The sequence below is a fragment of the Lineus longissimus genome, chromosome 7 (genome assembly GCF_910592395.1).
Source record: "Lineus longissimus chromosome 7, tnLinLong1.2, whole genome shotgun sequence".
NCBI classification, from domain to species: domain Eukaryota; kingdom Metazoa; phylum Nemertea; class Pilidiophora; order Heteronemertea; family Lineidae; genus Lineus; species Lineus longissimus.
In genome coordinates, this window is record NC_088314.1 from 10,513,282 (window position 1) to 10,533,736 (window position 20,455).

The 20,455-nt window shown below is 43.2% G+C and overlaps 1 protein-coding gene across 1 annotated transcript; it reads right to left on the minus strand.

Annotated features, from left to right (window-relative positions):
- Nucleotides 1-7,856: 7,856 nt before the first annotated feature.
- On the minus strand, nt 7,857-13,286 carry LOC135491012 (uncharacterized). Its single transcript, XM_064776629.1, has one exon. It carries the CDS (start codon nt 13,284-13,286, stop codon nt 7,857-7,859), a length of 5,430 nt encoding a protein of 1,809 aa, XP_064632699.1.
- Between the last annotated feature and the right edge of the window lie 7,169 nt (nt 13,287-20,455).

Here is a 20,455-nt window from a genome sequence, read left to right on the forward strand (position 1 = left end):
AACCTTTGATAAAGACTCCAAATCCTTCATGTATGAGCCGAATTGGCCATAAAGACCCTGACTGACTGCATGGCTGACTATGAGGGGTGTTCTCAAAGGTCACCAGCTGTCTGAAAAAAAAACAGTCACGTGTGGCAAGCTAAAACGAATCTTCAAAATGAAAGAATTTAGCAGGAATTTTCTAGTAATGAAAGCAAAAAAATCTTTGTTACATCATAGTGCACCCATACATTGTGAAAGGAAATTAAAAAAAAGAACGAAAATGAAATAAAATAAAATAATAATTTTTTGGACATTTTTTAAATTGCCTGTTACATAATGAAGAGACAGGATTAGTTGGGTACAAATACAACAGATACATGACCAACCAGATATACCATTCTCTGCTGAAAACCGCATTCAATTATCTTATTCTGTATTATTATAAAAAACCTGTGGACATTTACTGGAATGACTGTACCAAAAACTAAAGCTCAATAATTATTTTCTCTCCTTAATCTGGTTAGAAGCATTCTTGTTCACCAGAACGGTGGATGAAGCATTACTCGAATTCGTCTTTCTTTATAATATTCGATCTAAGCTTGATTGTATCAGAGAGTGCATCCTTCATGAAGCCATGGCTGGGAAGGTAGAAAAGTGCCTCGGGCTCAATTACAGGCTCCCAAAGAAAATGTGTGCGGTTTACAAAGCATTTGATGTATGAATCTCGTCTGCAGGTACCTATGAAGCTATGTCCCATCGATATCAGCTATCTGAATTTTGAAAAGGTTCAAGGCAAATATGGAGTGTCAATGGATGGTATGCGTATGCTCTTCAGGATTAGAGGCATGACACTGTTCTGCTGTCAACGGTTGAAGGGTAAAGCATTTGGATACATGTATTGATTTGGAAGTTATGGCATTCTCGAAGAGGAACTTCTCCTTGAAACAGATTAATGAAGTGCTTGTAATTCATGGGTCAAAAATAGACTGAACAAATACATATCGCCCGAAATAAAAGGCAACATTTTCATTATTACGGAGTTTTCGCCAAACCCCTGAAACGCCAACGAGGCCCAGAGTCCGAGGGTCCCGGGGCGTTGAAAGGTGCATCATTCGACGCCCGCGACAAATGCCCTCCCGTGATATGGTGCTTGAAGATTTTTTTGCGCGCTTCGTGTAAGCGCTCAAAAATTCAGCGCTATCCGTCCGCGCTGTCCACGGGAGGGCATTCGTCGCGTAGCAGAGTACAAGCAGCCCGATGCCGCAACGAGCACAGATTAATGTGCACTCTTATTCGCGCTCCTCCTGAGGTTTTACGGGCTGCTGTCACAAGCCGAGCGGAGCGAAGAGTGTGGATCAATTAGGGTCTCCACCATCGGGAAAGTCTGTTTGGGGCAAAAAGCCTACTGAAGCATTCTGTTGCTATAACTGGGATGTTATCAGTGTCTAGGCAATCTTTGTCATAGACTATGCATAGAGACTGCTCATCCTAGCTAAAATTATGACGCGAATTGCCTCGACTCGTCGCCACATTTTAGGGGTCCCGTCTCCTCAGTGTCCGTTTAGCACGAAAGCAACGAGGTCTGTACTCTTCGTCTCGCATGGTGACCGGGTTCGTATAACGCGGGAAGAGCAAGACAGGACAACTCTCCAATCCTAGTCTTTGACTGCTCATCTTTGCTAAAATTATGACGCGAATTGCCTCGACTCGTCACCACATTTTAGGGCCCCGTCTCCTCAATGTCCGTTTAGCTCCAAAGCAACGAAGTCTGTCCTCTTCGTCTCGCATGGTGGCCGGGTTCGTATAGCGCGGGAAGAGGAGGACAGGACCACTCTCTTGCGCCACCCTTTTCCTGATGGAAGGGTGGATATTTTGACATGCACATGAAGAAAGAATAACTCATATACGACGTATTTGTGATATGAAAAAACACTTTTATTTCTGTTGCCTTTTCATCACATCGTTTTGTTAGATTTTTCTTCATGCATAACATTTTTATATGCCTAAAGACCCAGGCGCGTCCGACCTCGTGACAAAAATGCAGTTTTAGGCATGCTTATGCATTTTTATTCTGTTTCCCTGATTGGGTTTTTGATGACGATAGCACATGTACATTGTATGTTTGCCCGGGCTGAGCGTTTGCTTGGCTCACTATATAGAGGAATACATCTCTTTCTAAATGCTCTTGGTCTACGTGCATGTTCACCGCTCGAGTATACGCGTTTTATTTTTATAAACGCCCCATAGAATGCTTAATATATTCCGATTCTAAAATCAACACTCAATAGAAGATGCCTGCCGTACATGGCGCATTTTTTTCTATGTTTTTCGGGAGAAGCTCACCCGCCATGAAAATAGTTGTCTCAAGTTGGCTATGCTTATAATATAAAGTTGGTCGGCATTTTCCATTGATCTTTGTTATACAAGAGTATACCTTTCTTATGAAGGTCTATAAGAGTATACAATGGCCTATATATACTGTCTTTTCATCGACAAACCACCGGTTCCTAATATTCAGGGCAAACCCACCTTATGATGGTACGTAGCAGAGGATCACAATACACGCATGGTAACGACCAATAGCAGTAGACTGTCAACTTGGACAGCAGGCCTAGGTTTTAGAGGGGCTGCTGTATGTTTCGCAGGTGACCTAATAGGGTTGCGTCATTTGTACGGACGAGTGCCGCGGCGGAATAATACGGGGTGTCCTACAAAATACTCCACCGGTTTCTACGGGGTGTTTAATGTCAAAATTTGAGTACCTTAAAAAGGCATATCAAGGCTTGTTTGCTAAGTGTAATGGATGATTGAAAGGAACTTCGAACAACAATGTCTGGTCCATAGTTTGGAATCCGGGCGAATTACCTTAGCATTTTAGTTGGGACACCACGTAGGCCTAAAAGGGCAAAAACTCTTGAGTAATCAGTGAGGTTTCAGGCGTATATAAAGTTTGGGTAATGTCGGAAACCTCTTCTTGCCTTGCCTACAACTTGTAGAAATATGGATGAGCCACTGCCTAAAAGAAAGCGTAGTTATTCCGTGTCAGAGAAGCTGCGATACCTGCGAGACTTTGAGGTTGCCATTGGAAATGGCACTGTGCGAACGATGACAGAATTTGCCAAACACCACAACATACCTTTTGAGACGTTTCGCAGGTGGAACCGTCATGACCTGGAATTGAAGGAGGAGCAGAACCGGGGCAAAGACCGAAAGGTGAAGCAGAGGTTGATTGGTTACAGGCCTGAGGTCGAAGACCAACTAGAAATTTGGTTCCGGGATGTTCGGTGAAGACGTCTACCTGTTGTGATCCAGGATGTCCAGGAGAAGGCCGTGCAACTATTCCAGACATGGTGGGATGCCCTCCCAGAAGAGCGCCGACAACTCGCCACAGAGGCAAAACCACTAATGCATGATTTCCATGCATCCAACGGCTGGGTGGAACTTTTTATGAAGAGGAAGGACATCAGCCTGCGAAAAGTCACGAAGAACACTACCACTATTCCAGAAAACGCCGTTGTCCTGGTTCGAAACTTTCGCGATGAAATAACCAACACCATAGAAAATTTTGGTATACCAATGCGCCTGTTTTTCAACATGGACCAGACTTTCCTCCTTTTTGACCTCCGCCTAATGTACACTCTCAATGAGAAAGGCGCCAAGGCTGTTGATGTACGAACCTCCAGGAAGAATGCAAAGCTGGGATGTTCTGTTACACTTTGCGTGGCGGCGAATGGCGATAAGATGCGAGCCCACATCACCTTTCCGAGAAGAGGATTTGTTCGCGCGCTTCGAGCTCTGGAAGAGGCCGAGTTGCCCGAAAAGGTTGTGGTCACATCGTCCGCCACAGGATGGGTCAGACAGGAGACGAGTCACCATTGGCTTGACGAAATCTTCATCCCATACGTCCACGAGGCCCATGCTGAACAGTTCATACTTTTGGTTGATGAGTTCAGAGTACATCGAACGGGGAACTTCAGGAATCGTCTCACTGCAGAAGGGGGCAGACTCAACTTTGTACCGGCCGGATGCACATCTTTGGCACAACCCCTGTGATGTGGCTGTGATGTGGCTGTCATGAGATCCTTCAAATGTCACGCCAGATAAACCTGGTTTTTTACCTAATAAACTAAGTTTATTTGGAAAAAATATAGGTTTTTAAAAACAACCTTGTTTATTAGCTAATAAACCGAGTTTCTTTAATAAAACCAAGTTTTTTACCTAATAAACATTGTTTCTATCCACAAATGTCAAGTTTAACAAATAAAATTGGTTTTATTCCCTAAAATATAAGTTTTTCATCCAGTGGTAATAAACTTAGTTTTATAGCAAAGAATCTTGGTTTATTAACAATAGCTGGACAAATGGCTAATAAACCTACCTTTTTACGTAAAAAACTTGGTTTTATACAAAACAACTTCGTTTTTTTTCAATAAAACCTGGTTTTATTGTTAAAATGAAGGTTGTTTTGAATAACTGGACAAACGGCGTGCAAAAACCTACTTTCTATCGAGAAACTTGTATTTTCTACCTTGCCCCATGTACACAAATCCGCGATGTTATCGGGACGAGGATGGGCAACCTCGGCACCACGTGGTACTACTGCCCTGTAGCCAGTGCGATTCTTGCGCTAGCGGCAGCACATGTAGCATACAATCCGGTATCACTATTGAACCTCGTTCCTAGTCATTATGATCACCGCATTCATACATGGGAAAGCTTTGGAATGCTGCACTGCACTGCACTCTGTAAACGAGTTAGTGAGACCCTAACCTCATCCCAGATAACTCAATATAGGTAGGATCGAGGTTAAAAATGTAAGTTAAACCAGTTTTTTTTTTAAAAACTAGGTTTATTACTAATAAACTTAGTTTTTTTAAATAAACTAGGTTGTTTTGGTAATAAACCTTGTTTTATTGAATAAATGGACATTTCTGTACATAAACTTATATTTTATACGATTATGTGGTAAAAAAACCAAGTTTTTTAGGTAATAAACCAGGATTTTTAGCATAAAATGTTAGTTTCTGTTAAAAAACCTACTTTATTAGGAAAGAAAGTAAAAAAACTTGGTTTTATGAAAGAAACTCGGTTTATTAGCTAATAAACAAGGTTGTTTTACAAAAACTTATATTTTTTCTAAATAAACTTAGTTTATTAGGTAAAAAAAACAGGTTTTTTTGAATAAATCTAGGTTTTTTTAATTACTGGACACTCCGCTTGCCATAAGTGTGATCCAATTGGACTCAGATATGTTGTCAACATCGACAGCCGTGCCTTGGAAGCGATCAGCCAAGAGGTCGTCGAGCATGGATTTGAGAAAGCGTTACGCCCACAGAACATAGACGCATGTCCACACCCAGTTCCAGATGACGACGATGACGACGAACAGGGGGTAGAATTCCTCAATCTGCCTGATGAGTTTGAGCCTGAGATAGCAGGGCAGGAAGCAATCGGGTCAACAGAGAAAATCGGCAACGGACCAGAATAAAAATCCAAAATAATGAATAAAAGAAAAAAAACATAAATGAGAAATAAAAAATAAAAACAATGAATAAAGGCAAAAAAAGATGAATAAAGATTGGATGAAAGCCAATCTGAATAAACCTGAATGCATGAAGCATCGCTGTCTTGAAGCGATGCTGGTAGAGCCCCCAAAAGGCCTGTGATGTCCACTCCAACGCGTTTTATGTGAGAAAGGGTTAACGTTGATCTATCAAACAGACCCGAACCGCAAAACCGCACTGAAACCGCAAACTCAGACCGCAAACCACAATAAACGCGAGCGCTTTGCATATCCTATGTGTCTCGTTAGGCCAATCTGTCCTTCTGCTAGTAATACACCTACTTCATTCAAATTTCGACCAATGAGTGAAATAGTATTTTGCCCTGTGCTCGCGGTAGGCGTATGCATTAAATCTAATGAACCGGTCTTACATCGATCTAAAGAGGGTATTTGCATTCAATATTTTTGTGTTTTAATAAGCACCATTATAATGAAACTGATGATGAAGCTACCGTTATTCTGAGTCTAGAATGCAGCAATGAAGGATGTCTGATGCGGCGTTGATTTTTCCTAATACGCTCCGATGTTTTGCGGGAACAATCTCCTGATCTTTAGCGCGTCAATTTTAGCGTCTGATCGACTGCATCCTTCACAACAGCAAAGGTAAGAAACATTTCATTTTCTTCATTGATCTTACTCTTTTGACATTTACATAAGTTGCATAGTAAGCAATGAAACCTATATCGGGGTTTCAGATGAGCTCTAAATAAACCGTTAAAAACCACACGCGTGCAACTATCTAATTCGTTAATTATTTTTTTTAGGAAATTGCTAATCAGTTCGTCAGAAAAAAAAAAACTCAATTTAAAAATCTATACTTGCTCGCGTATGGTCTTTACATGCATTCAGCCAACAAGTTCTACAAATAATATTCATTTTACAAGAAGAGATACACATTATTAATGGATACATGATGCGCTTGTTATATATGCTGTCAGTCTGCCCCAGACAATATCTCTTTTAAGCTTTTTGCGATGTGGAAATGGAGGAAACTGGAATCGAACAATGCTTTATGATCAGCGGCAAATGTTTTTGTCACAAAATTGTTCACCATTTCATCGTTTTCGTTCAAACGATTCTTATCAAAACTGTTCACTATATCCCGCATGGTGTGGCTTCTACATTTTTGGAAAATATAGTAAATAACGTGTTGTCCACAAACTGTACTGAGTGGGTTTTGGATCATGCGTGTATTTCGCCTGTAATGTTTTCTTGTGCCTAGGAAATCGTTGTACCATAGCTACATGAAAAAACACTACTAAATTACCAGAAGAAACACAAACCCTGAAGCTGTTTTACACAAATACACAAACACACTTTATTCACAATAACAGGAACAAGCTAGGTAAACATAAACATATTATAAGTGTCAACACCACCAGAGCTCATTGAATGCTAGGAGAAGTTCGCTCCGTCTGTAACTGAAGACACATCCGCCAGTAGAAACACAGTCATGTACATGTAGAGATGACGTCACGAAAAAGAACAGGATGAGTGCAAGTCCGGTAACGGAAGTGAGTGACAAAGAGAAGTCACGGTTTACGAAGGCCTTGAATGACAAACAGGAAGTACACATCCAACAGGAAGTACATATATCTAACAGGAAGTACGACAACACGTACACGTACACGTAAACGTAAAGTGCCCCTCCTTGCGGCCGCCACAGAGACTTGTTTTAAACGACTTTACGAAATAGCTGTATCACATGTGCACGAGTCTATGTCGGTCTGTGCCAATACATAGTTTGAAATATCCCTCGAGACACACAGCCCGACACACAGTTAGAAAAGCATTCTTTCCATTTATAGGCTTGGAAAGAATTAATCACAAACGTCGAACCTTGGAGTAAATTGTCCAAGAAGGAGAAACAGGAGCAAACGTTCTTCTGGTCTCCACACCACAGAGCTCTGCACACGAATGGCCGAGTGTAGAAAACTAATAAAATGAACCTATGCACTTACGTAAGAAGGTAAGTGCATAGGCCTAAAATAAACTGTGTTTGTAAACAAGTCTCTTGATGGCGTCCACCACAAGCCAGCACCATACATGTTGTAACAAAATAATTAACTCAGGTCCTATTTGACCAACAACCGAACATCCTCCCCTCTGAAAATCGAATTAACCCAAGTATAAAGATTTTTACTACAAACTAAAAAAACAAAATCTCTATGTTGCTTGCGCGCGCTACGCTTGTAGCATTTTACTATATGAATCGTTTGAACAAAGTATACTAGTAGTGCAAACATTATCATCGGAAATTGCAATGACTTCATCATGTCCTAATCTATAAGTAATAATCGTACGCGATAATCTACTGATTATCTACTGGTTCAAGTAACCTTAACTTCTGTACTGGTCGCCGTCTCAGACCAGCAGCTGTCCTCACTGTCACGGACCTCACTAAGTTGTCCCTGCCTGGGTGCAACTCTTCCACTTTCGCCAACGTCCAGTCTCCCTTTCGCATCCCTTCTTCTGCCAAAAATACAACGTCCCCAACTTGAAGGTTGTCCCTTACATCGGTCCACTTCCGCATCTGCTGGAGTTGGAGAAGGTACTCTGTTGTCCATCTGTTCCAAAATTGCTTCATAAGAGACTGTTGGTACCGCCAACGCTTGCCAAGTGTGGTCTGTGCAGTAACCTTGTCAACCTCCGGAAGAGACTGGGGGCTTCGTCCTATGGCAAGGTGCCCCGGAGTGAGGGGCAACCAATCCTCTGTATCACTCGACACCATGGTCAATGGACGCGAGTTTACCATTGCCTCTACTTCCGTTAAAACAGTCATCAGCTCAATCTGGGTGAGCTTCGATTTCCCGAGAACCTTCTTCAATGGTCTCTTTACCGATCCAACCATTCTCTCGTAAAACCCACCGTGCCATGGAGCACGTTCAGTGATGAACTTCCAGCGTATGCCCTCTTGTTCTAACTTGTCTCTAACATCATCCTGCTTCTTGAAAATCTTCTGGACTATGTCTGAAGCCTTCTTAAAAGTTTTAGCGTTGTCCGACAGCATCATCCGACATCGTCCTCTTCGGCTCATCATTCTCCGCAAGGCCAACATAAACTGCTCAGTAGTCAGTGTTTCGACAAGCTCAAGGTGTATGGCCCTAGTCACCATACAGGAAAACAGACAAATGTACACTTTGCTTGTTGATTCACCTCCAACTGTGATCCTCACGAAGAGTGGCCCAGCAAAATCGACACCGACATTAGTGAATGCTGGTGCGATTGATATACGCTCCTCTGGCAAAGGTGCCATTCGTTGGTCGATCTTGAGAGGTTCTCGACAGGTTTTGCACGTATTGAGTATCCGCCGCACCTCTTGTTTCCCATGGACAATCCAATATCTGTTTCGTAGACTTGCTAGAGTCTGAGCCGCTCCAGGATGCAAGGTAATCTTGTGGTAATGCATCACAAGCATCTTCACGAACGAATTGTGAGTCGGAAGAACGATTGGGTGCTTCACTTCTTCTGGCAGTGGGGCATAGTTGAGGCGACCACCTACGCGGATAACTCGTGATCGCTTATCCCAATATGGGTTCAATTGGACGATGACACTTGTCTTCTCTACACTCTCTCCAGCTTTAAGCTTCTGTATCTCCTTCTGGAAATGCTTCTCTTGGGCCCATTGTATCCAATGAAGTTCTTCCTTCCTCCTCTCACTCAATCGATCACTCCCCTCATCTCGGACAGTGTCTACATCTTTGTTTGCTTTGTCTCTTCGGTATAGTGTGATCCAACTCCTTAATCTCATCATGACTCTGATGAATTTCTCATAGTCTGAAAATTTCTCCACATATTGTTCTACCTCGGAGTCCTTGATTCTTTGACTGGGCAAAACCGCCAACGAGGTACTTGTTGTCTTCTTCTTCTCGTTAGCCTTCTCGGCTTCATTAGAGACCACAATTATTGGGGGCCACTCCGTTTCCTTTTGCCTCAGAAACAGTGGTCCATCCCACCACAGTGCGGAGTCGACCACTGCTCTCGCTGTGACACCTCGTGAGCATAGGTCCGCAGGATTAAGTTTGCCGGGCACGTATCTCCAATTCAGTGGTCTAACAAGCTGTTGAATCTCTGACACCCGATTAGCAACGAAAACTTGCCATGTATACGCTGGCTTTGAAATCCAGTGCAACACGACCTGAGAGTCAGTCCAACAGGTTGTCTTCTCTATCAGCAGCTTGAGTTCATTTCTGACGTATGTCACCAGTCTAGCATTGATGAGCGCGGCAATGAGTTCCAGCTCAGGAATGCTACGTCTCTTCCCAACAGGAGACAGACGAGTCTTTGAAAAGAGCAGTGTAGAATACTTCCTTCCAGATGGTCTATCTTCAGCCAAGAGATAGATTGCACTGCCGTAGGAAGCTTCGCACGCATCGCCAAAACCATGGAGGGAGTAAATTGGATTCTGGAAATCTTCAGGTTTGAGGCATCGAGGAACTTTGATTTCATCGAGGATCTCAACTTGTTCCTTCCAAGTCCTCCATTCATGATCTAGCTCCTCGGGTAAAGGGTCGTCCCATGTCCCTTGTGTCAGCCATGTTCTCTGGAAAATCTGTTTTGCCTTTATGGTGAACGGAGAAAGCATTCCTAACGGATCGTATACTCTGTGTAACTGCTGTAGAACAGAACGACGAGTCTCCACCGGCCTATCGTCCATTCTCTCAAGGAAGGAAAACATGAGGACATCTTCACGTGGTGAGTATTTCACGCCCAGCGTCTTTGTGCTTTCCTCGGCAAATGTTGCAACCTTGTGAAATGAAGCTAAGTCTCTCTCTTCTAAATGAGATAGCGCCTCTGGCTTGTTCGAAATAAATTTTCGCAAAGAAAACCCTCCGTCATACAAAACAGTCTTCAAATCAGTTGTTAAAGTTGCCGCGTCTTCTACTAATTCCTCACCAGTAAGAACATCATCAACGAAGATGTTGTCTTCGATCTCAGCGACAGCTTTTGGATATGATTCCTTCTTTGTCTTCACGTGGTCAAGAATCGTCTGTATACTTGAGAATGGTGATGAAGTGAGACCAAAAGTCACCGTTGTTAAACGATAAACCTCCGGTTCCTTGGACTTGTCCAAACCTCTCCATAAGAACCTCTGAGAATCCTGATCCTCTTTTCTCATTTTAACTTGAAGGAACATCTTCTCGATGTCAGCCACTAATGCCACTCTGTGGCGTCTAAATCGCAACAAAACCCCTGGGAGATCCGGCTGCAATGCTGGCCCTGGCAGCAATGTCTCATTTAACGATACACCTTCATATCCAATCATGGACCCATCAAAAACAACACGCACTTTGGTCGTCGTCTTATCTCTTCGCACGACTGGATGGTGAGGAAGGTACCAAACCTGATGATTGTCAGGCTCTCTATCCTCCAATACCTTTTCGGCTCTTCCAGCTGAGAGCAGGTCTTGAATCTGAGCTTCATACTCGGATGCTAATCTGGGGTCTCTCTTCAGTCTCTTCTCGAGTCCTATTAGACGATTTGTAGCTAAGGCTCTGTTGCTTTTGAGGATCCTATCCTTGTAACGTGGATGACGTGGTAATCCAGTCACATAATGGTCTCCTACTCGTGTTGTCATCATTCGGTGTTGCTCCAAGGCCGAAGTCTCAAGTTCAGTCGAGTTCTTACTCTCATTAGGACGAATGCCCAGGTGTTCAAGGTCCCAATAACGGGTTGCCATCTCAGTTTCATTTTGTTCTTGGAAGCTGACGCGGTGGACACAATAAGTACGGTTGACTTCGGTCTGGGTTGAGTACGGCCCACATAGGATCCAGCCTATGTGAGTCTTCTGTGCCATGGGCGTTCCTGGAGGCCCTCTGATTCTCTTCTCTTTTAAGATGTTGAGAGTGTCTTCAATGCCCAGAAGAACATCCACTTCAGAGTTTGCCTGGACAGGAAATCTTTCCGCGAGCTGTAGACCCCTCAAATGACTCATCTTGGTGAAATCCACGTTGACAGCATTTATCGGAGCACTTGGCTTGTCCAAAATGTACGCAGAAATTTCGAAAACTTCTCCCTTCCAGCCAGGAAGAATTCCCGATAGATAGAACTTGACCTTCTCAGTAGTGGTAGCCATCACCTCTCCACCTGCCAAGATGAACTCACCTTCAACCTTGGGGCCTCTCAAATTCAATCTTTTTGCCATTGAACGGCTAATGAACGTAACACCACTCCCGGTGTCCAGTAACACGCGACCTTCCGCAACCCTAGACTTTGACTCAAGTTTGACTATGCCGCTCTGCATGACGACATTCGTTGAACCAGTAGACTTGACCAGTCCTGCAGTCGATTCAACTTTGTTCTGATGTGGTACCTTTGATGTAAGGTTAGAAGAACCTGATACATTACTTCTCGCAGCGTTGTCACTTCCACTTCTTTTCTCGAAGTGGAGCAAAGTATGGTGATTCTTCTTACACGATTTGCATCCCCTAGATCGACATGTTTTTACCATGTGGAATCTCGACAAGCAATTGAAGCAAGCCCTTGCTGCTTTCACACGCTCGCATCTCTCCTCAACACGCATCTTGGAAACGGACGGACACGAATAGGATTGGTGTGCATTATCACAAAAGACACACCGACTTTCGGTACTCTCCTGTGTTTGTGGGATCACATTCAAGGCGTGGCCAGATGGACGCCTTTCAAATGATCTTTCCTTTTTTGGATCGTTTGGAAGGGACTCTGACCTTCTAGCAACCTTCACTGCATCTTGGATCTTCTCGATCAAGTCGTCAATTCGAATTGGAAGGTTGGACGGAGCTGTCGTTCTCTTTTCTTCTTTGATTCGTTCGCTGTCCCACTTTCTCACCAAACTCTTCGGCATCTTCCTCCTTACTAACGCAGTGAGAATCCAACTAGATCGGATGAGCTCTGGGTCATCGTGTGTCCTCTTCTTAATGTAATTCCAGTTTGCCACCAGTGTGTTCAGCACAGGATCCAACTCTCGAACTGTGGGACTTTTTACAACTGGAACACTAGCTATCTCATTGACAGCCTTCTCAATGCGAGCTAACACATCTCCGTAACGATTCTCTAAGAACTCGATTATTTCTTCGTAGCTTGGGTCTTTCAAACCAGACACCAACTTTGCTACCTCTCCATCGAGTAATGAAATTACAACATGAGTCTTCTCGACGTCACTGTACCCAGGTTTTCTAACCTCTGCACCCACAAGATCTCGCCATTGATCAAATAGCTCAGTATCGCCCTTGAATTTTGGGATCTGAATAACTCGCTTCTTGTGTGTCAGCGTAGAAAGAATTTCTTCTAGTTGTGTCTCAGAAACGCCAGTGCTCACTCCGGCGAGAGCCTTTGACAAGCTTTCTGCAAACATTTCCGGGCTGAACTCAGATTTAGCAGATTTTCCGGATGCTTCACTTGCTTCCTGCACAGGTGATAAACATGCCTCTAACCCTTGTATCGAAGCACACATATGATTGTACGCTTTGAGGTATCTCACCTCACCATCATCATCTTTCACCGCTTTTAGGCGAGCATCATTGTCTGCATGATAATCTATTTGATCCTGCACTCCTGATAACTCCCCATAAACTTCCTCAACCCTTTTGAATGAAGAAAGAGCTGTACGTATCGCTATATGCACATCTTTTTCATTAGACTCATCATCAGCAACAAGTGTTTCAGCTTCCTTAGCAGCTGTATCTGTCACAGTGATATATTTTGTGAAGCGACCTCTGGTGATTCGCCTCTTCTCAAGCAACTCATTTAAACTTGCCGCCATATTGTACTATTGTACTTGAGTATGAAAATAAAGACACACTGAGGGGAGGATGTTTTACACCGCACAATAATTGCTTTATACGAGATGACCGGTCGCAATTGGCACGCACCGTTTCTAATCAGCTAGTGCCAATCTCGACAAGTATGCTCCAAAGGTTCTCCACTTAAACCCACGACGAAATGCTTAGATTCTTATTTAGAATCTCTACACCCGATAGTCCTCGGCTCAACACTACCTTATGCACAAATATGTCACGTAGCAATTTAATACCAGTGAATGAATGAAACACACGTAACGTTACTGATCACTATAAGAGTACATGTATATGCAACACATCATCAAATTATATGACCAGAGCACCGTTGCTCAAACAACTGAAAATAACAAATGCACTTATATGCATTTGGCCCATTTTGCAATACACAACTCTAACTCATTGAATAGAACATGATACCAAAATGTCGTACCGAATGAAATATGCCGTGTGAATAGTGATGACACGCACAAAACGACCACACCAGAATTGTAAATGAAAATGTAAGAAACAAGAAACACCTCATTCACATCTCATTCACAGTGACACACACAAGACGCATTCGCACCTGACTCATTTACAATGACGCAAACGTAACGTGGCACGCACATGACGCATTCACACAACCGGTACGCTATGAAATACATGTAGGTATGAAAAGTGATTTCATGAACTTGTGACATAGATCTCTATACAGGCAACAAACAATCACCAATGAAATATGCTCCTGGAAAGAAAAGTTGATCAGCAAAACAGCTTCGAAGAATGTGATCTGGATGAAAAATCCGGTCGGAGAGACCAATGTACCATAGCTACATGAAAAAACACTACTAAATTACCAGAAGAAACACAAACCCTGAAGCTGTTTTACACAAATACACAAACACACTTTATTCACAATAACAGGAACAAGCTAGGTAAACATAAACATATTATAAATGTCAACACCACCAGAGCTCATTGAATGCTAGGAGAAGTTCGCTCCGTCTGTAACTGAAGACACATCCGCCAGTAGAAACACAGTCATGTACATGTAGAGATGACGTCACGAAAAAGAACAGGATGAGTGCAAGTCCGGTAACGGAAGTGAGTGACAAAGAGAAGTCACGGTTTACGAAGGCCTTGAATGACAAACAGGAAGTACACATCCAACAGGAAGTACATATATCTAACAGGAAGTACGACAACACGTACACGTACACGTAAACGTAAAGTGCCCCTCCTTGCGGCCGCCACAGAGACTTGTTTTAAACGACTTTACGAAATAGCTGTATCACATGTGCACGAGTCTATGTCGGTCTGTGCCAATACATAGTTTGAAATATCCCTCGAGACACACAGCCCGACACACAGTTAGAAAAGCATTCTTTCCATTTATAGGCTTGGAAAGAATTAATCACAAACGTCGAACCTTGGAGTAAATTGTCCAAGAAGGAGAAACAGGAGCAAACGTTCTTCTGGTCTCCACACCACAGAGCTCTGCACACGAATGGCCGAGTGTAGAAAACTAATAAAATGAACCTATGCACTTACGTAAGAAGGTAAGTGCATAGGCCTAAAATAAACTGTGTTTGTAAACAAGTCTCTTGATGGCGTCCACCACAAGCCAGCACCATACATGTTGTAACAAAATAATTAACTCAGGTCCTATTTGACCAACAACCGAACAATCGTAGAATGTTGATACAGCTGGCAAAAAGCCGTACAGATCATAATATTCGGGTATTTGATTTGGAGAAAAGTAAAAGCCAATCCAATGTTTGCCTGGACCGGAAGCGATGTCCGTATTCACAACGTATGCACATGGTTTTCTGTCTCTTGGCTCTAACGGCAGTGTATCAGCCGCATAAAAAATTCAACGAAGGTTGTTCGTGTTTCCAAATGTCGTTTGAGAAGACGATCGATTTCCTGATTATTATTCATTGAAGGTGACTGTGCGATTGTTGTCAATTTCCACAATAGCGTCGAATGCCATATAAACTACAATAGTTATACTCTTATCGGCTGGTTCTTTCAAACAAATGTCAAGACTTATGTTTCCTTCACGTACCAAGTTGAAATTGGAACCGTTTGAATCATCTGCTAACAGGTTGAAGACGTAGAGAGCGTATCCTTTCGGATAATCCTCGTTCGCGTTTATAGCTATTCCCTGGTCAGTTCCCCAAACATTAGTTCCGTGTAATACCGTGAAGTAACCGGGTAGGAACTGATCGTTGCCGTAATCGAGTTTGATCGTTTCAAACGGTACTGGCGTTCGATTTTGTCGCAACGTATTACTCGACACATTGAAGTGTTGAAAGTTGAACGGGTTCTTGTCCAGCGTTCCGTTGAAAGCGTCGGACTCCACCAATCCTACGACGATTCTTCCTGGTAAACGACCCTGTAACAAGTTATTTTCTGACAAATCCGAACGGTTGGCGCCACGTGTATAAAACTTAATTTGAACCGATGTTACGGGATATTTGGCGGGTCCTTGCAAAAGACGTTCCTCATGGCTAAGGCGAAAATGTTCAGCAATAGTTTTGATACTGATTTTCAAATCGCTTCCTCCAAACTAATCGTGTACTCCTGGGTGTTATCCTTGGCCATTAAGACAAAACTGGGGTCTTGTCTCACCAATCTTACCGTCAGTTTTACTTGACTCAGAATTAATTTTTTCTGCGCAAAGAGTTCGTTGTGAATCTGCCCCTGGCATTCTACCGTTTTACTGCCTTTTGTCCACTTAAAGCGAGCATTAATTGGCGCCTTTGTTTGCACTTGTTCCTGTTTTCACGGTATTACCCTGTAGATCGGGGTTCGCTGTGTCCTTGTAATATCCACCAATTTGGAGCTGGTCACTTTTTGCTGCCTTCGAGAACGAGAGGGTGGACTCGAGATACGATCGATAGCCGTACATCTGATCGTGCCCCCCTACCTGTCTTCCATTGGCGTAAACCTCAACTTGTTTGAAATAGCTTCCGATAAAATAGTTGATGGGAAACACCAGCGATTTATCGGGAAATGGCTCCGCTGTCGTGAGTACTGCACCATCTTTGTCCAGTATCCTGAATTTAAGATATAAAAAGCTGTCTCCCAAATTCAAATATTCGTCTTCGGCGGCGTTGACCCTAAATTCAATTGGACCACCCTTGTCCAGGGAAGTGCTAGGATGGAACTCTTTGAATGAACTGTCCTCTATACTCGTCTGTGTGGGCTTAACTTCAAAGAGTTCCAATTCGCTACGTCCGCAATTGCAAGAGTCCATTTCCAATAGCGACATGATAGCTCTTATATTTTAGCTGAAGAAAATGTTGCCTCCCTGCTGTTGTCGTCGGTTTTTACACGATTTTCTCTTCCTTTTTCCTCCTTGGGACTCCTGGGCCCCCCACATGGGCTTTTCCTTGTTTTTTGTGTCTTTTGGCCGTTAAACTCTGCCCAATTTCTTCATCTGTATTATCCGGCACTTGCTTTTTAACGTTATGTCCGATTTCGTGTAAGCTTTCTTTTCCCCTTTCCTTCAGGGCGGTTTTAATATCTTTTTCACCGGACACCACGTCCGAAAGCGCTTGAGCGCCCGATTTTAAGAGGCTCTTTCCAGCGCTTACGGCTACCTTTTTATGGAAGGAACCACGACTTTTTTCAGCATCGGAACCACTGTTTTGAATATTGAGCTGAATATGCCTCCGAGTCCATGCCCATGCTGGTATAACCTATCTCCTCGAAAAACGGGAAGCCCAGAACCCGTCTGATAGTATCTTCGATATGCGTTTAAGTCCGGACGGTAAGGAACCAGCACCATGATGAATTTGTCCTCGGACGATTTTACAGGCTGAATGTTTGTTTCTTGTTTTTAAAAACACGATATTTTCCCCTCACAAACCCTTTAAGAGCTAGGTGCATTTTTCCCACTTGGTTATGTGGTCCGATTGTTCTTCTTTTTCGTTTTCTTTATGACTTTTGTCCGGACTAGCTGTTGATTCCAATAGAGGACTCCATGATTTGTTTTGGGACCAATTGGGCACAGTTTGTACAGGCGTTGTTTTTTTACTCCCGAGTATAAGTGCTTTTTCCCTGGTTTTACTCAGACGTGACGAGCGTCGTTGCTTCGGTATTTCTGAATCCTTAAACAATTTTGGTGCACTTGTAGCTTTTTCTTGTGGACTCATGGCAAAAGATAGAGGTATTGGCAAGCCCAGAACCAATGTTTCCTTCCTTTGGGCTGCTTTTTTCGCCTTCATCAACGGCGAAAAGACACCCTCTTCTGTGCCGATGCTCTCCTCCAAGGCGCCCAATTTTGACTTCGTAATAGCGCTCTGAATTGGTGTCAATTTGGAACCGTCCTCATCAGCGACAAGTTTCGGATTTTTCCCTCTGATAGTAGTGTGAGTGTTTTTGTAGACGGTTTCTTCATTTCCGGTGTATAGGCTATCCATCCCGGCGGCACTCCGATCTTCAAGAAGGCATCTCTCAATTCGGTGGCCCCCGGCGGGACAACGTAGTTCATGCTCTCCGGCTTCATTAGGAAATCAATGTTTCGTACGATATTTGTATTGGGTAACTTTGTTCCTAGATTATTAATTCGTAGCTTAACGGATCCCAGTCTATCGTTGAACGGTGACGTCTTACGTTATTTTTCATAATGTCCTTAATAAAGGGGTGGTGTAATTTCAAAGTGGGCGCGATCAGATCAGATCGTGTTCTGTTTTCTCTTCTCCATCGCTAACTTGTTCAAAAGCTGAGGAACTGTCTCTCGGACGACTCAGTACATTCTTTTCCCCGTAATCCGCTACTCGATCGAATCAAGCTTTTGTCTCTCTTCTTCGAGCCTGACTGAAAAGTTTCATTTTTAAATCGGCCGGTAGATTGGCATATTTTTCGCCACTAACAGTCGATCCGATGAAGGCTCCTCCTCCTCCTGCTCCTTGTCATATGCTGCCTCGTTGCTGATAGAGTTAAAGGCTTTCGCCGTTGATGAATCGTAACTGTTAGTCGGCATGTCTGCACCGACCATCGCACAACGACGCTTGTAGACTTCCAACGGAATTAAGATACATTCCTCGAATCCCCTTTGTCCTGTTGTCCTGAATATCTTGCCATTTTGCTGGCTTAAGTTATATTTCGAAAACGGAGGAAAGACTTATTTGCCGATTCCACCGATCAAACTGCCAATCGCCGAAACGGCCAGTGGAATCAAGGCGCTCAAGAATCCTCCTTTGATGCCTTCGGTCGCCAGTATGTTCTGTACCATAGAACTGTGTTTCTGCAATTTCCTGTTCTTATCCGCTGAAATGCCGCTCACATTTCTATTACCCATGTTGTGGATGCATTCGAGCAAAGCGTCCATTTGCCCCGCGTTGGCGTTTTCCAAGAGTTTTGCTTGATTATTTTTGCCAGTTTTGCTCAAGAGCGATAAAAAATCGATATGATCGGCGGCAGTGGAATCGCGAGGGAGATTCCTCTGCCTATTATAAGACTGTCTCCTCCCCGTTCCTTTGCGTCTCCCCTTCTGTTTACTCCAAATTAATTGCTCCATGAGTTGTCTATTATTTGGTAGCATCTTAAACTATACTGGCACTGGTAATATATAATTGCACGAAACGATCTCTTTTGACTAAATGTTTGTTGCTATCTTCTCACACACCGCATCCAAACGAAGCCTATCACATTGTTCTTAGTGGTTTTTTTTACCAAATTCGCTTACTATTGTTGTACAATTTTCGTGGTACAAATATTCTTTGATAGTCTCCGAAAAGGTCTGTCCTGAAGCGAATCTCCTCCGGACTATTTTGAGTGCCGTCGACGAAAAGATATCCGTTCGGTTTTGAAGTTGCCTTTTCATAGATTTCCATGAAAAGCCGTTGGTTGGCCGGCATAATCCTGGAGCCGAGATGACGGGCTGTAGATTTATCTAATGGACTATGGAATAGCACGTAAATATGGGCGCAGCGTTGTAGAGTAATGCGTTCCGAGCCTTGGTAGAACATATTTTGCATCAGAATTATCCAGGAAATTGAATTATAACTTGGGGAGGGAGTCCAGATAACGATACAACCATTTATACGCAATGAAAGTTGCTAACATCTTCATGATGTAGACGTTTATTTACACTATATACATATTCCACGATCGATTTCGGTTCGCTCGAACCCTCATCAGGCGGTATACAAGACTGAATGAGAACCATAGACTGGTGACATACATACTATTATACATTATGCAATGCTTGAGTAATGATAAGTGAGCTAAATTTAGAATAGTTGTAGAAAATATGACAACCCATAAAGTGAATTATGATGACATTTTCTTGTCGCCATATCGGAAATAGCTTTGCTCTTCGAGACGTCCTCCATTAAATCGTCGTAGATATGCAATCCGAACTTCTGCTCTCCGTTGTGCTGTTGCGGGTGAATGTAATCGTCCATATATTCGGGCAGTCCTTGAACTAGCATTATTCGCTTTCTCGTCATGTCACTTTCAATTTCAGCCACGGTTTTACTTCGCTGCCCACAGAAGAGATATATGTAGTCGAATGGTCTATCGAAGATACGACTGGCATTTTCGATCAAGCGCATAGTAAATTCTGTTTTCCCGCTCAAGGGCGCCCCTTGAATTATGGCCCCAAAGGGCAAAGCAATTCTGTCGTCGAAACTTTGCCCTTCTTCCATCATGGTAAAGAGGGCATCTAGTGTAATTCTTTTTTTTCACAGTATACGATGAGATGGACATCCGTCTCAATAAGTTTCTTTCACAGTCAAATTAATATGAAACGCGAGCAAGCTCTGATGATGACCAAAGATGGCCTGGCAATCTCTCACCGCCTTCAGGCCTCCTTCCTTCGTATCGACGAGTGACTCCTCCTCTGTTATGTAAGGAGAGTCACTTGTCTTTTGTCCCCCCATTCGTCAAAACTCGACGGCCAGCCTCTGTAGTGTACGAAGAATTGGAGCTTCCCTTTGCGTTTCCGGCGTTTTAAAATATCGACGTGATAGGTTTGCTCATCCGTTGGCATCTCAATCATCTGCATCTGATGTTCATAAAACGAGCCTTTGATCAGTTCTTGATGTAAGTCATGCAGCTTATAGGTGGGTGGCTCTGTCGCTTTGCGATGTGCGACTACAAAATACTCTTCTGTCCATTTGGCAGTCGATCCTTTCTC